The sequence below is a fragment of the Symphodus melops genome, assembly GCF_947650265.1.
Source record: "Symphodus melops genome assembly, chromosome: 17".
Taxonomy (NCBI): domain Eukaryota; kingdom Metazoa; phylum Chordata; class Actinopteri; order Labriformes; family Labridae; genus Symphodus; species Symphodus melops.
This window is the reverse complement of record NC_136707.1, coordinates 23,208,953-23,225,291: the sequence shown is the minus strand read 5'-3', so window position 1 is coordinate 23,225,291 and position 16,339 is coordinate 23,208,953. Positions and strand designations below refer to the sequence as shown.

The window sequence follows — 16,339 nt, the reverse complement described above, 5'->3', positions numbered from 1 at the left end:
TCTGTGGCGAGCTGGTATGAAGGAGAATACAGAGGCTGTGTGTGTGTGTGTGTGTGTGTGTGTTGCCTTCAGGGGCGTGTCCCGAGCAGTCTATGGAGGAGGCATTGGGCCCCCCTTTAAATCCACCCAAGGTACCGCCCCTGGCTGTTTGCCTCGTCATAGGCAGGACTTGTGTTCAAATCGACTGATCGGGCTGCTCGTACTTTTCTTCACATGTCACTGATGCACTTTTCCTTTTGTTAGTATTTTAAAATACACTATCTATTATCTATATATCTACTTCAGAGGAATGAGTCCATGAAACGTGTTCCTGCTCACTGCCTAATGTGCATGTAACTGACCAGCAAACAACAATAATGTATTTTTACAAGTTAAAGGTGTGCAGGAGTTTGCAAGCATTCAATGTCTTCATCTTTAGTCCTTAAAGACCGAAGAGGAGGAGATATATACGGTGTCATTCTCCTGTCTTATTTAGAAATAGATTTGAAGATGGAAAAGGTAAATAAATGTAATTAATTCATGTGTGTGTGCACAAACTGTATGTTCTCCCAGTTGGGCCGCCCCTCTTAAAACGTCTGGACACGCCCCTGGTTGGCTCTCTCGTTTGTGTTGTGCAGCTTTGCAGACTGTGACGGACTCTGGAGTCGATGAGAGCGGCGAGCGGGAGCACCTCTGGACGTGTTAGCCAGCTGTCAGAGCATCGGGGAGGAGGGCGCCGCTCTTAAAGGGTGTAAGAGGAGCTGCTGTGATTGGCCGATTGTCGTAAAGCCTTTTGATTTCAGATTGTTTCCGTGGATGTTTCCCACCGACAGCAGTGTAAATACCAAACGCTCTCTCTGATCACTGCATGCTGCATCAAATGAGGTGTGTGTGTGAGGAGAGGGACGGCCCCACTCATTAACGCATGCTCACCGCACAATGTTCCAGCACCTGCACCCAACACAACAACACACACACACTGTCACACACACACACACACACACAGAGAGACATCTGAGAGGCTCTGACCCACCAACTCAAACATGACTGACATCATTAAAGACAAGAAAACGGCGTGAACACAGAGAGAGGGAGAGCGTGGGACAGAAGGAGAGGACGCCACAGAGACGAGCCGTGACGCTCGCGGTCACCGTCGATCCTCGCTGGTTAAGCAGTGAAACCGCAAAGCAACTATCCCACTCCACTCCACTCCACACACACACACACACACACACACACACACACACACACACACACACACACACACACACACACACACACACACACACACACACACACACACACACACACCAAACGGAAAGTCACGATTATCTGATGAATACTCATGTGAGCCGAGCTGGACGTGACCCAGTTAGGTCAGGCCCAGGTGAGATTCAACGAGACGCTGCATGCAGCTGTGTGCTCAAACACACACCTTTGCACACACACATGCACACACACACACACACACACACACACACACAAAGGTGAGCCTGTAAAGCTTTACAGTCTCAAGCACCTTTTAAACACAGTTTAAACACAGTTGACAAGAATGTCGAACACGACTGGTTCTTGTCAACCTGCGTGTCGACTAAAACACGTAAACACACTCAGACTACACACGCACTAAAGACGAGTTGTTTTTTGTATCATCAGTTTCTGGAAGTGATCGGAGTTGTGTTTCGATTCGATCAGATTCACAGATCAATTTGTTTAAGTTTCCAGATTGAGTCCCAGAATCTGCTTCAACCATCGAAAAATGTTTAATACAACACGATGCCAGCGGCTTGAAAAAGCTGCTGTAGAAGCAGAATGCACACACACACACACACACACACACACACACACACACACACACACACACACACACACACACACACACCTACACACACACACAGTGTTGCTGTTGTGGAAACGGCTCGAGAGCAGGAAGGAAGTCTGGGATATGTCTGCAGTTTTTGCGATGAATACTGAATTTGTTTGTGTTCATGAAGTACTCATGCCTACACACACACACACACACACACACACACACACACACATCTGCACACACCCCACATACACAACACACACAAATAAACACACACAGACAGGAATGAATCAGATCCAAACTTTCTGTGCAGCTGTAGGATTTGTACAAAAGCACAGAGCAGGTCCGTGGAGTACAGCACGAGCTCTCTTACGATCCATCAAACAATCTTCCTCCTCGTGTGATCTGCTGTCCCGTCACTCCTCTATGTCAGCTCCCGCTCCTCTCCTCCTCCGTACATGTACGAGTTGTGTCCAGGAGGTTGAACGTACTCCTCAGACTTATCCCAGTCCGACACCCATCCAGCGCCGGCCCCTCCTCCTCCTCCTCCTGCACCTCCTCCTCCTCCTCCTCCGTTTGAACCGACAACCGGTTGGCTCATGGCCCCGTACTGTCCGCCACCACGGTACATCTCCTCCGTCTCATTGGCCAGTTCGTCCTCATCGATGATGCCGCACTTCTCCTCGCTGGTGTCCTCGATGTCGGCCCACGGCTGCTTCTCTCCGGACGCAAAGAGTCCTGGAGACGAGGAGGAGAAGTGTTTCAGTCTAAAATCTCAGTCTGTGACACAATCTGTTATTTTAATGATCGACAGGATCGAAAAGTGCCGAAGCTTAAAAAAAAACAACGCCAGATTTTCTGTCATATTTTGAACCAAAAGCTGCTGCCAGAGAACGAGGTCGTTTTATTCACAGGTCGTTTCTCGAGTCTTTTTGGACAATTTGTGTTAATTGACAACGAGAAATTCCCCCAAACTGCGTGTCTGTAACTTCTGTTTCTGTTGCCGTGGTAACGAGACAGAGATCAATAACGTTTGTATCTGACTTTGTACAAACACTCTTGACACTTATTCTTCTTTGTCATCTTGGTTAAATGTTTTAGCATCGCTGCTCTGTCGTTCCCCCCCGGGGACAAATAAAGTTTTTTGAATTTGAATTTGATTAGCGTTTTTTTTTTGTTTTGTTTTTTTAACTTGTGTGGCGTCAAAGTTTCGAGCGAGGTTCTTCTGCAGCTCATTTCAAAGTTGGGTCATCGTACCATAAAAAATGACTCCTCCATAATGGACGACGGACGCGATGAGGAAGACGCCCTGCCACTCGTCACGAGTCTGAAACCAAACAAAGAGGTCATGACGTGTCAGCGAGCCACTTTTCTTTTTCTACATTTCACCAAACTTGAAATCTTTTACAGATTAATAAAGATGCAGGTTTTTTTTTTCTTTCACCTTGTGTTTGGTCATGGCTCCCACTATGAGCGGACAAACCATTCCAGATAACGTTCCCACGCCGTTGGAGATGCCCATCAGTATGCTGGCGTATCGCGGCGCGATGTCCAAGTGGTTGACGTTGAACCCTGAGAGACGAGAACAAAATCAGTCGACAGCAGAAAAACAAACCGTGCTATGATGCTAACTTAGCCCAAACTACAGAAGCCCTAAGAGGACATTTATCTATACATTTTACTGACTCTCTTTTTTTCCCATGTGATCTAGAAAAACAAACTAATAAGTCTATTTCTCGTGTTTTTTATTTATTTTTTATTATTATTTATATTATATTTATATTATTTTATTATTTATTATTTATTTATTTATTATTTTTATTATTTTTTATTATATTTATATTATTTTATTATTGATTTATTATTTATTATTTTTATTATTATTTGTAATTATATTTATATTATTTTATTTTATTATATATTATATTTATATTATTTTATTATTATTTATTTCAACAAAATAAAAAAGTCGATCTCACTGACTCAGGTTTCCTCGTATGAAACAAACATCTCCTACCTGAGATGGCGAACCCACTGAAGCCCACGGCGAGGACCAGGAAGGAGATGGCGACCCCTTTAGAGTGTGAGTATCCCACCACCAGCAGGAGCGTGGCCTCCATCCCGAAACCTGAAACACATCCGGAGAAAACAATCTAAATACAGCGAGGGAGTGTTTTTTGTTTCTGGTAGTTTTTAGTGGGCGTGGCTTTACCTTATTGAACTCTGACCTGTGATACGAGTCACAAGGCCACGCCCACTTTGTCATTTTCAATCAGAGCTGACACAACAGGAAGGGGAGGAAAAACAGCGTGTACACACATACAAACACAGACTCCACCATTAGGAAGTTATAAATAATGAATGGGATCCCAGTACTGAAGGCTGAGACAAACTGGGAGGTCAAATCTGAACTTGTCTCATTTCCTGTTGCACCGTAAACTCCTGTTCTCCCTTTAAAATGATTCTGAGCTCCTCTCTTTCTTTTTTTCCAGATCCTTCCAGACATCACGCCTCGTCTCACCTCCACAGTTCATGAGCTTCCTGACGTTGGTGGTGGTCATCAGGTTGTGAGTCCTCAGGTAGTCAGCCAACTGGCCCCCGATAGGCACGATGATCGTCATCACCAGGTGAGGCAGAGCTGACACCATCCCCACCTGAAAGAGGACGAGACGGGGAGAGAGAGAGAGAGAGAGAGAGAGAGAGAAAGAGAGAGAGAGAAATGTTGTTTACAACAAGCAAGCTGCTGATCTCTCTCTCATCCTTGCATCGCTCCCTCAGGATACATTTCTGCACGTCCTGGGTTAAAGTCAGTACCATCAGCGTAAGCTTCTATCATCCAGTAATGTCCACTTATACGCCAAATGTCTTTCCTCATATTTTAAAAATTAATGGTGTTGTGAAAACCCGACCCGAGAGAGTAGATAATCTTTATGCTACCAAAACAAACCAAACAGCCTCCCTCAGTGGAGAGGAATGTATTTAAAGGTCACATGATCTCCTCCTCTTCAGGTGAAATAAGTGTCCTCGCTCCTCTTCATCATGTGTGTGAAGTGTGTTGTTGTAAATCCACTCTGATCCTGTATTTGATCATGTCTATAAACCCCTCTATTTCAGCCCTGCTCAGAACAGGCTGTTTCTGTGTCTGTAGCTTTAAATATGTAAATGAGCTGTGTCTGGCCACGCCCCCTCTCTGGAAGGGCTCGGGTGTACTCGCTGCTTTCTGGCTCCATGTCCTATTGTTTACGGTGAGAAGGCAGACTCAGAGGGCAGAACAAACACCCAGCTGTGGGAGGGTCACCCACCTGGGGGAGGGGCTACTGCCCTTTGTGATGTCATGAAGGGAAAAATCTCCAAACGGCCTGTTTGAGCACAGATTTTCTGACAAGTGGAGCAGGCAGAAGACGCAGAGGATGGACTTTTCTCATCATTGGGGGGTTTGGAGACAGACTAGAGACACATGTTAGAGGAACATGGAGAGGAGGATTCTGGGTAATATGTGACCTTTAAAGTGACCGAACCAACAGCTGCTGTTAAAGACGACAAACTGAATCCTTCAGCAGGAATTCAGCTGCTTCAGTGAGTGAGCGTAGCTGAAGACAAATGCAGATTATAAGCTGCATTTTTTTTCTTCTTCTGTGTTTAAGAAAGTTGAGTTAATTAGTACGATGCAATCTCACCTTGCTGATCTCAAATCCGAAGACTTCCTCGAAGTAAGCCGGCTGACTGATGAGCAGCAGGTAGAAGGTCCAGCTCCTGCAGAAGTTGGCCACGATGATGGCGTAGACCGGCATGGAGGTGAAGAAGTATTTCCATGGAGTTTTAAATTTCTGCAGCCAAAAGCAACAACAGATATTACTGAGGTCCCCGACTTTCACCTAGTTTGATAGTTTGATCGGCTGCACATAGAAAAAAAACTTTAAACAGGTCGTACATGGAGAGGATTAAGAAAGCTGGCAGATTCTCCAATCGCATCTTCAATGTACTTTCTCTCCTCTGGTGTGATTGTGGGATGAGCAGCAGGACTCTCATAAGACACCAGGATCCAGAACAAGTACCAGAATATCCCGAAACTGCCTGAGAGAGGACGAGATGGAAACCAGAAACAGACGTTTGTACAGCGGATAAAAACAGCGACCGATGAGAAGAAACAAGGAAGCTAAAGTGCTAATCTGAAATCTTCTTTTTAATCCTCCGAAATGAGGCAGAAAACCTTCAACTTCGAGACTTTGAAAACCCGATACAGACACGTGATCACCAGCAACAGAAACATACAAGTTATGGAAACAACTGCAATCAAAGTAAAAACACGTTTCACGATCCTCCTGGCCTGTACTGGTCCTGCGGTAAGCAACGTATTTATGAATAGTGATACTAACCATAGACATAAAATACTGAAGGCCACCCCGTGTATTGCACCAGTATCCCAGCTAGAGGCATGGCCACCACTGCCCCCGCATAAGATCCTGAAAAGGCATCAAACAGAAAGAAGAATTATTCATTTCTCCTCGTGATCGTCTGCACCCTGAAAAACAAACGTTCTCATCTTTTTAACCACTCTCCATCCCTCTGCTGCAGATACTGAAAGTCGGGTAAGATATCACACAAGATGCAAGAAACGTTACCACAAAAGGCTGTTGTGGCTAATCGACTCCTCTCCAGAGGAGGAGCCCATTTGGCCCAGATCCCGTGGCAGGCCGGGTACGATACGCCCTGCAGGAGAGAAGAGAGTCAGGAGGAGGGAAGGAGACTCCTGCAGGCTCATGTGCACACAGACACGCACTGTACCTCAACAAGGCCCTGGCATATCCTGACCAGTATGACACAGCTGTAGTGGCAGCGAGCAGCAGTTGGGATCAGCATGTTGAGGGTGGATGTGGCCACTATGGCGAAGCCGAAAACTCTGAAAGGCAAAAAGCAAACAAACGAGATTGAAAATGATTTTTCAGGAAATCATGGAAGCAAACAGGAAGCAGAAAGCTTCATGGTGGCTTTATTTGTGTTAACGTCACTGCAACGTATTGGTCATTTTAAAGTTCTTTTTTTATCCATCATCCGGGACAACAACCCAACTGCAAATTGCAGAAACACCTGTCTTGCAGAGAAATATAGAAACGTCGTGGCCGTCACCTGTTGGCTGCAAATTTTTGACATATAAAGCCGCCCGGGATCTGTGTGACGATGTAACCCCAGAAGAAGGAGCCGTGGATCATCCCCACCGTCTCTGGGTCCCAGGTGAACTGTGCTGCCTGCAGGAAGGACACAATAGTGTTTCTGTTGATTGTCCTCGTACCTCCGGTTCTTCTCATCATCTCAGACAGACTCATGAAGCTTACCACGAGCACTTCCTTGTTGCCTTTGTAGACCGTGTGGTCGTTGACCATGCTCACGATGGCCACACCCAGGTTGCACCGGATGCCAAAAGAGATGCAGAACCCCAGGCCGGACAGGATGGCGATGATGTACCGCCTCGGCAGGCCGAAGCAGGTGCAGTCCACCACCGGCATCTCCTTCTCCTCGACCAGCTCGGGACGGCCTTCTGCTGATAACTCGATGGTTTCTCCATTTGCCTGCCGCTTGTCGATCAGCCTACAGACACACACACAGACAGAGAGCGACAAGATAAAGAAAGTCATGTGGGACCCTCATCGTCCAGGAGCATCTGAGACTTTGCAGCGAAAAGAGAAAAACTATAATTTTGGAAGCCGACTCAAGAGGGTAAAAAACGACAGTACCGTTAATGTCCACTAGAGTCTGTCTCCTGCAGTGAGTCAGTCTCCATAGAGCTCTATGTTAAAATGTCCAACTTTACAGCTGCAGTTCCTCCAGTGTCCACTAGAGTCTGTCTCCTGCAGTGAGTCAGTCTCCATAGAGCTCTATGTTAAAATGTCCAACTTTACAGCTGCAGTTCCTCCAGTGTCCACTCGAGTCTGTCTCCTGCAGTGAGTCAGTCTCCATAGAGCTCTATGTTAAAATGTCCAACTTTACAGCTGCAGTTCCTCCAGTGTCCACTAGAGTCTGTCTCCTGCAGTGAGTCAGTCTCCATAGAGCTCTATGTTAAAATGTCCAACTTTACAGCTGCAGTTCCTCCAGTGTCCACTAGAGTCTGTCTCCTGCAGTGAGTCAGTCTCCATAGAGCTCGATGGTAAAATAAACATGTTTACAGTCTGGTATAAAACAACTCACCTCTTTACATTATATTAAGACTTAAAGGGATGTAGAATTAGGGGGCGTGGCCTCTTTGATGTAGTTTTTGCACTTCTACAAAACGCCAGAAGTTGCTGCTTGATCCTGAAATGTTTCAACCACTTGCTCTCCTCTTGCATGAATATGGTCACTTCTGGCTCCAGTTAGATTTTCTGTTTCTCGTTTTTTTTTTGTCGTGCACTGATTGACTCCTCACCGACTCTTCTCTCGCACACACACACACACACACACCTCTCTGCACCACGTTGTGTTGGTGTCTGACTCAGCGTGTCCCAGCAGGTGGAAGCAGCTGTCACTAGCAGAGGAGCACATTCCCCCGGTGTCGACTTCTTCACGACGCCTGGGACCGGCTGCCGTACCGGTCTGTTCAAGATGTCCGCTCCACGCCATGTGACTGAATCCACAGACGTACGTGCTTCACTAACATATTTCCATCTTTAGGTCTGAACATATTCTGTCAGTTTGCACAAACACAAAACTCCCTGAACTGCAAAATGCATTTAGATCAGACGTCAATATTTGAAGTGTTATTTCCAAAAACACATCCATCCCTTCATGCATGTTTTAAACTTTAGCTGGGTTTTTTTTAAACTTAGGTCCGACTGTGCTTCATTTAAATCCTTAAATTAACGACCAGTTTGTCTTATTAGAAACAGACTGTTATTCCTATTGAAAGACTTCTTTAAAAATGGCAAGTGGTATTTTTTTCCACAGGAGTCAAACAGAGAAGGCAGGAGAGCGGCCATCTGTGTATTCTAACCTCCATGCTTTTAACACACACACACACACACACACACACACACACACACACACACGGCTGACGTATTCTCCACACCTCTGCTGTATTTTGCTTGAACCTGAGTGTGTTGTTACAGTGAAGCGCGCTCAGGCTGATCCAGTTAGTCAGTGAGCTGAAGAATCATTTGTTCCATATGATGAGGACGGTTACATTCTTGAAAAGCTGTTTAACATCAGCGCTCAAAAATCAAAAAGGTCTCCTGTGATGAAGACTCGTCGAGACAATCCGTCTCTGCACACCGGGATAATTTATTCACGCACGCTAACACAAGTCCGACTCTGACACTGGTTAATAATTGATGAGTTTTTGGGGGGATTAATTATTTATTTCAGCTTTTACGCCATATTCTGTCTGTATCTATCTGCTGCTCATCGTGTGCTTATATTTCTATATTATGCATGTGGATCAGACTCCCTCCCCCCCAGTCCCACACGGCACACTCTGCATAATCTCTTGGTACATCCATGCAATCAGACAATGAACCAATCAGATGACAGATATGCAGGTGTAACGATGCTTGAATTGAACCGAAGTTCATTGCACAATATTCTTCATTTAAGATAAAACACAACAGGAACGTGAGTAAGGAAGTAAGACTTTGTTAAGCAACATTCGGGACTTTGTAGGAGATTAGAGAGCCGGCGTCCTCGCTCTCCTGCTCTCTCTCTCTCTCTCTCTCTCTCTCTCTTAATCTGTCACAACATTCAGATTAGGATTACAAAAATGATTTACTTCCGGAAATGAATATGGACGGAAAGAGGAGAGCGGGGCGTGGTTCAGCACGCCTCTCCCTCCGACACGGCACACTCTCCGCTCAGCTCACGCTGACCTTTGATTCAGCTTTTTATTCTCTCTTAGACTAAATATATGAAGTTCTTTGGCATTTTAAATCTGACATTAAATGCTTTATAAACTGAACCTTTTTTTTGTAGCATCTACTAAATACATACAGAAAAAACACTTATGACTGACAGGACTGTAAAAAAATCATAAAAATGTTTTTAGCTGCTTTTCTTTATTCTTTCAGCTGCAGTCAAAATATTCTTTATTATTTGACACAGCAGGTTTTAAAACTATAAATCCAAGTTGATGAGCAGCAGTGGTCTGTTAAACTCGCAGGTTGGAGGATGCTGAAGACGTTTGGGCGTCACATGAAGATGCAAAAGTAACTTTTATACGTCTCAATATAATTTTATACGTCGGCATCAAAAGCTGCAGAAGTATTTGTGTAGTTTAAACAGTGTGCAGGAGTCAGCGTGCAAAATAAATGACCCAATCGTTGAGTTCTGTTTTGGTTGCTGTGAAACAAACAGGTGTCGATATCAATAGATTTTTTACTGATTTGGTTTTGCAGGTTAGGTGTCTTGACAGCCCTACTTTCAGGCACGTGACGTGCAGCAGCTAAAGCGTGTGTAACTGATGGAAGAAGGAAAGCGTGCACGCGCTTGGCCTCACGCACACGTCCGTCCTCTCTGTGTGAGACAAACGTGCTGACTCGCCCACTGAGTGGAGCTCACTATCTCTCTCCTCAGTCAGCGCAGGTTGCAGGAGGATCCTCATTAAAGCTCACGACAGATTGCAGCCTGACACCTTCACATACGCTACCAGCTAACGAGCTAGCCCACAGCGAAAAATGACTGTTAATTACAGATGCTTCCCGCTAAAGGGCAATCTGACCCGAGTGTACGTGCACGTGTCTCAGAATAGATGCACGAGCTGTGGGTCTATCTAGAGATAGATCTAGAGTCCTCAGATTGTGTCCGCACTGACTTCATCACTGTGTATTGCGACTGGCTTCCTCTCTGTGTGCAGGTAGGAGACACGTGGAGGACTTTTGTCCCCGGACATTTGGCTTCGTGCGAGGCCCTCCGCTCTGAGCTCGTCCTCTCAGCTGATGGAGCTCTTCTCGCCAGCGTAGCGAGGACCTGATTGGTCTCAGCTGGCGACGACTAATGAGCGAGAGAGCACGAGCAGGCAGGAGCGCCGTGACCTCGGGCTCTCTGAAATATCATCATCACAACAGTTACAGAGCCAGCGGAGACTCGCAGCAGCACTCACACCTCACACTGAGATCATAGCTGAGCGTCTCACCTGAGCACACGAGCTGAAGTTCAACGTGAAATTAAACGAGCTCGATCATCTAAACGAAACCGTTAACGAGAGGTGGTTTAATCAGGTGAAATAATAATCATCTTAGGATCACGATTCTGCTTTTTCACTAACAGCTGAGTCTCCAGGAACGATCCGCGTCGTTTTCCTGAGCTGATGACGTCGACGTTCCAAGATATCAAAGACAGTTGGGCAGCTTTTCCTCACAGAGGTTAAATCACAAAGACATGGGCACTTTATTTACCATGAAATATAAAGAGTCCACATAACTAGATCTGTGTTTACATACAGACACAGATCATCCTGCAGGAGCAGCGAACATATTTAATCATCCTAAACTAAACACTGATGTTGAACTTCATTATAAAACTAAGAAAAATCAAACAATGTCAAAACCTGTTTGGACACCATGGTGACTAAAGAACTGAAGTCCGACCCAGTATCGGGGTCATTTGTTGTTTTGGAAATGTTTTTGTTTTTGTTTGAAAGTGACGTTGGCGACATTTCCGTGTTTGTGCAACTTAGACTCGGTTCACGAGTTTTTAAAGATGCTTTTTTTCATGATTATTATTTATCTGACAAATCTTGGGAGCAGACGGAGTGACGGGGAGGGACATGCATCAAAATGGCGATGTCAGATTTGAACCCACGGCCGCTGGGCCACCGTACACGTGGCACGCAGCATAACTCAGCTACTGGCCACCCATGGTTGCCATTTTTTGTGTTTGTTAAAACTTCGGTACTTTTTGATGCAGCGATCATTAAAATAATAAAAGTGTATTATTTTAAAACACGTGTGAAACATCTTTATGAGTACAATTTATATTCAGTTTCCTTCTTTCACTCCGGTTGTTACTTTTTTAATATAAATTCTTCATAATGTGGTCGTTTAGATTTTCCTCGCTCGCCGGCGTCCGGCACGTGCTGCTTGGCGACCTGGAACCTTTGTTAGCCTGTATATTAAATTCACCAATTCACAGAGCGTTCTGTGTAATCCTCTCATAAGAGGATGATGGAGAGGGAGACAGCCAGGGAGGTTGACAGTAAAATATTATATAACGCCAGGCGCCATGGTGGCCATTATTTGTCCGTGTGTGTGTGTGTGTGTGTGTGTGTGTGTGTGTGTGTGTGTGTGTGTGTGTGTGTGTGTGTGTGCTGAATTGATCCTCCATTGGGCTTTAAGTAAAGCTGCATGCGTGTCAGCCCCGCCTCGCCATCTTCCCGTCAGCCGGCATCTTTTAGGAGCTCACTTGTTTGGGAATATGCACGTTAGCTTTTTAAATATTTTTTAAAATGGAGTTTCTGCTGTGATTTGGTTCGAGGTGTCTCCCCCCTTCCTCCACGAGCCGCTTCCTCTCCCTGAAGTGAACAGATTGGGTCTCGGTGGGACTGTGTCACCCAGGGAGACACCCTCCTCCCCATCCTGCCACACACCACTCTCTCTCTCTACTAAGAGCACACACACACACACACACACACACACACACACACAATGTTCAAACATCCACACGTGTGACCTTCATAGACTCATCCTCGAAATAATCAACTCTCGCATTGTCACAACAGCACAGACAGTTTAGAAATCATTACAGTAAAAATCACATCAATAAAAAGCTCCAGATAATGTCGACCATTTGAGTTCAATCATGAAAACTTCTTGCACTAAGACACTGACACTGTTACATTAGGACGCCCTCTCTCTCTCTCTCTCTCTCTCTCCCTCTTTCTCCTTCTCTCTCTCTCCCTCTCTCTCTCTTTCTCCCTCTCTCTCTCCCTCTCTCTCTCCCCCCCCTCTCTCTCTTTCTCCCTCTCTCTCTCTCTCTCTCTCTCTCTCTCTCTCCCTCTCTCTCTCTTTCTCCCTCTCTCTCTCCCTCTCTCTCTCTCTCTTCTCCCTCTCTCTCTCTCCCTCTCTCTCTCTCTCTCTCCTCTCTCTCTCTCTCCCTCTCTCTCTCTCTCTCCCTCTCTCTCTCCCCCCCTCTCTCTCTTTCTCCCTCTCCCTCTCTCCCTCTCTTTCTCCCTCTCTCTCTCTCTCTCTCTCTCTCTCTCTCTCTCTCTCTCTCTCTCTCTCTCTCTCTCTCAGCGTTTGATGGATTTATGTGTCTCTTTCACACCTGTCGTATCAGAGATGTATATTTGGATTTTGATCGATCATTAAAATCACAGATTGAGTCGTGTATCTCCACTACAAACACGCCTGACTTGTGTGTTACAGCATGAGTGTAGCATGTCGGGTCCAAACATCTCCTGTGCCAATAATCGTTCATGCTGAGTGGAGTGATCCGCTCGGTGGAAACCTGTTCACTCCTTTCACTTCCACTCGACACAAAGAAACAGATTCAACGTTTGTGTGATTTTAAATGTTTGAAGTCTTTAAGCAGGCCAGACTCAGGAGCGGCCATCTTTACGCTTCACATCCAGTCCAATAGCTTTCACGTTATCGCCGCCATAATCACAACGTTTATACTGTAATCATCACAAAGCCCCTGAGCTGATGTGAGGCATCAGTCCTGTTATTATATGTGACGAAGTGCAGCGCTGAACTTCAGCAGGCTCCATGAACACGACTCCAGGGAACCACTCTGATTGTGCACATGGACGGAGGAGGGAGGGACGCCAGGAAGCAGAGCTGCTCGGTGCCTCGGTGTGTGTTTAAAATATTCATGTCACCAGCGGAGAGTGATGTATAAAACAACAACTCACAATTCTTCCAAAATGGATTCACACATATCCTCGGATTGAGACAATTTGCAGAAGTCAGAAAGATGAAAAAAAGGATCAAGCAGATGATGATCTTGTTCTTATTTCGTTTTCTAAGGAAGCCTGAAGGGCCCATGCTTCTGTTTAACTCAGAGTGAACGTTGACGCTGTTTTATCTCGACTAACTTCTCTCGTTGTCTCGGAGGTGCAGCGCCGGCCTTCCTGTGAGAACGTTTTCATTTCAAGATTTTTAAAAAATCAAGTCGTTATAATGGAGAGAAGAAAAAAAAAGAGGAGAACAACCTGTTTTGACCACTTCGGGCTCCCGTACGATTTGCAGGAGGTTTCTGAAAACGTCGGCCTTCCCTGAACGTGCTGTAGATTAAAAATGGATTAGCTGTTCTGCTCTGCTTTGTGAGTTATTGTGAAGTGAAACATGAGCTCTCCTTGTGAATCCTGCACTCCAAAGACCGACTCATTTTAAGGTGTTTTAATAAAAACATGTGAGTTTAATGATGCGATGCAAAAAAATGTCCGTCTGATACGATGAGCGAGCTTTAAGATGCAGAAATAATCGTGATAAAAAAAAGACAGCTGGAATATCCTATTTTATGGAGAGCTGTGGAGGAGGTGGAGAGATGATATTTAAACATTCATTTGAAAATGTTTAAAGTGAGAAAGTGAGAGTGGAGACGTGACCTTACAGTGCTGGAGTTTATGCTTACCTAGTGGAGTTTAATATAGAAACAGGAGATGCATTCTGATGGAGAAAACGTTTAAATAATAGATGAACTTCTGGCTGCTTTCAGCGGAGGGGATTTTGTCTGTGGGGCGGTGAGATTGCACACAGCGCAGGGATGTCCTGAGCTCAACTCTTCACAAACACCAGCACAGAACATCTTCACCTTCTCTGAAGGAGACGCTGCCCAGCGCTGAACACGTCAAAAAAAACTCAGTTCAGTGGCTAAGCCGGGGAAACGCCCACTAAAACCAATCTGGATGCAATCGCAAACATCCCAACTCTCATAGCATGAGCCGAGGCCGCGCACACGATTCATGGCACACGACCAGTAAGGGAGAACAAGCCTGAGATTTGCATGTCTGTTAATCTGGGAGACCTTGACAGGCGGAAACTTGTCTGCACTGGGATCTCAATGGATGGATGAAAGGATGGAGGAGGATGGAGGAGGAGGAGGGAGCGGCTGGAGGAAGTGACATGGGCCGGGATGGAGAGAGTGGGAGGGGAGAGTTTAGGGATTTGCGTGGCTCGACAGCTGGACTGAAAAACAGGCTATTTCAGGACGGGATTTATACGTTTGGTTGCTACCTCAAATCCTGAGAGAGCAAAGCTTAAAGCGATGGTTATTGCATGAGGTTCTATCAGTGTCTTTAATCTGTCCTTTTTTACTGAAATATTGCCAGCACACCAACCACTGCTGCAACTTCTAAACTGATATGCAATTAATGAATGCATCTCCACCAATGTAACGCTTACACTGTAAATCTAACGGAAATTAAGTGATATATAAAAAAATGGTGCTATTACCTGTTCACTTTCAGTAGATCATCTTTTAAAGCATTAATGTGTCTCTCTCTCTCTCTTTTTTTTTTTTTAGCAATGATGTGGATAAAATAAAGCTGCAGCATCGGTCCTAAGAAGTCAATAGATTTTGTAAAGAAGTTTATCATGTCTTAAACTTTCATATTCACCCAAATGTATTCAGTAAATTCAAAAAGATAGGTAGATAGATAGATAGATAGATAGATAGATAGATAGATATAGATAGATGATAGATCTGCTCAGCACTCTCACTCAGCCAGGCCGTGCCAATAACGCACGGATCCATTACGTAACCACACTTTCTTCTCGTCTCAAACATCAACACTCTCAATCCACTCAGAGCTCAGTCAGATCTGACAACATTAAGTCAATCTGTAAGTATTTTTCTTTTATGAAATGGAGGAGATAAAGAACGACACCAAACCTCTCTGTCGTCCACACGCACTCAGTTCACTGCGCTCCCAGTGCGCATTTTTATCCAGATTATAAATCTGACCATTTGGATTCTCTGTTTTGAACCGTGTAAATTTGCCTTATATCTCCCCGTTATATCACAAAGACAGACAATATTACTTTCAGAACATTTCACACACTTTAGTCGATTTGATCACTTTAAAAAAAGGTTGAACTGTTCCGGCTGTCTGCGGGATGTTTGCAGCGTAAATATCACCGGTGCCTCTTTTTCCTCTTTGAAAATCAATAAGAAGGAAACTTTTTCTAGTCTGGAGAGAAACTGTTCTGAGGATGACAACTTGCAGCAGGATGCACTGATGTTTCCTGCACAGCAACTAAAACAAACTGTCCTCTTTTAACGCGTGAAAACGGACAAAAGTCAGAAGCGGAGTCAGGAATATTTAGGAGAGTTGTGTACCTGTTAATTTTCCCCAGAGTTTTGGCAGCGACCGCCTTAAACCTGTCTGGTCGGATCTCCATCCTTGCAGCTTCTTGACCCGGCCGGTGTGCTGATGTCCCGCGCGCCCTCCTGTCCTGCCTGAGCGCGCGCGCACTCCTCTCCCTCTCCCTCCCTCTTTCCCTCCTCCTCTCTCATCCCTACCTATCCCACAGCTTCCCTCTCAGATGGGCCAGAGGAGAATGAAGGCCTTTCTGATTCACTGAGAGGGATTTTCCTCTGAGGTTATAAATTATTTCTAAAAATATGAAAAATTACGATCATAAAAAA

The 16,339-nt window shown here is 45.1% G+C and overlaps 1 protein-coding gene across 1 annotated transcript; it reads right to left on the bottom strand.

Annotated features, from left to right (window-relative positions):
- Positions 1-1,508: 1,508 nt before the first annotated feature.
- Positions 1,509-16,182, bottom strand: slc17a7a (solute carrier family 17 member 7a). The gene is made up of 13 exons (XM_079365612.1): positions 16,031-16,182; positions 7,123-7,375; positions 6,917-7,035; positions 6,575-6,689; positions 6,412-6,499; positions 6,166-6,252; positions 5,721-5,863; positions 5,467-5,616; positions 4,311-4,443; positions 3,807-3,917; positions 3,234-3,361; positions 3,047-3,116; positions 1,509-2,527 (listed from the first exon to the last, which is right to left on the bottom strand). Exons 1-13 carry the CDS (start codon positions 16,090-16,092, stop codon positions 2,214-2,216), a joined length of 1,773 nt encoding a protein of 590 aa, XP_079221738.1. The 5' UTR covers positions 16,093-16,182; the 3' UTR covers positions 1,509-2,213.
- Positions 16,183-16,339: the final 157 nt, after the last annotated feature.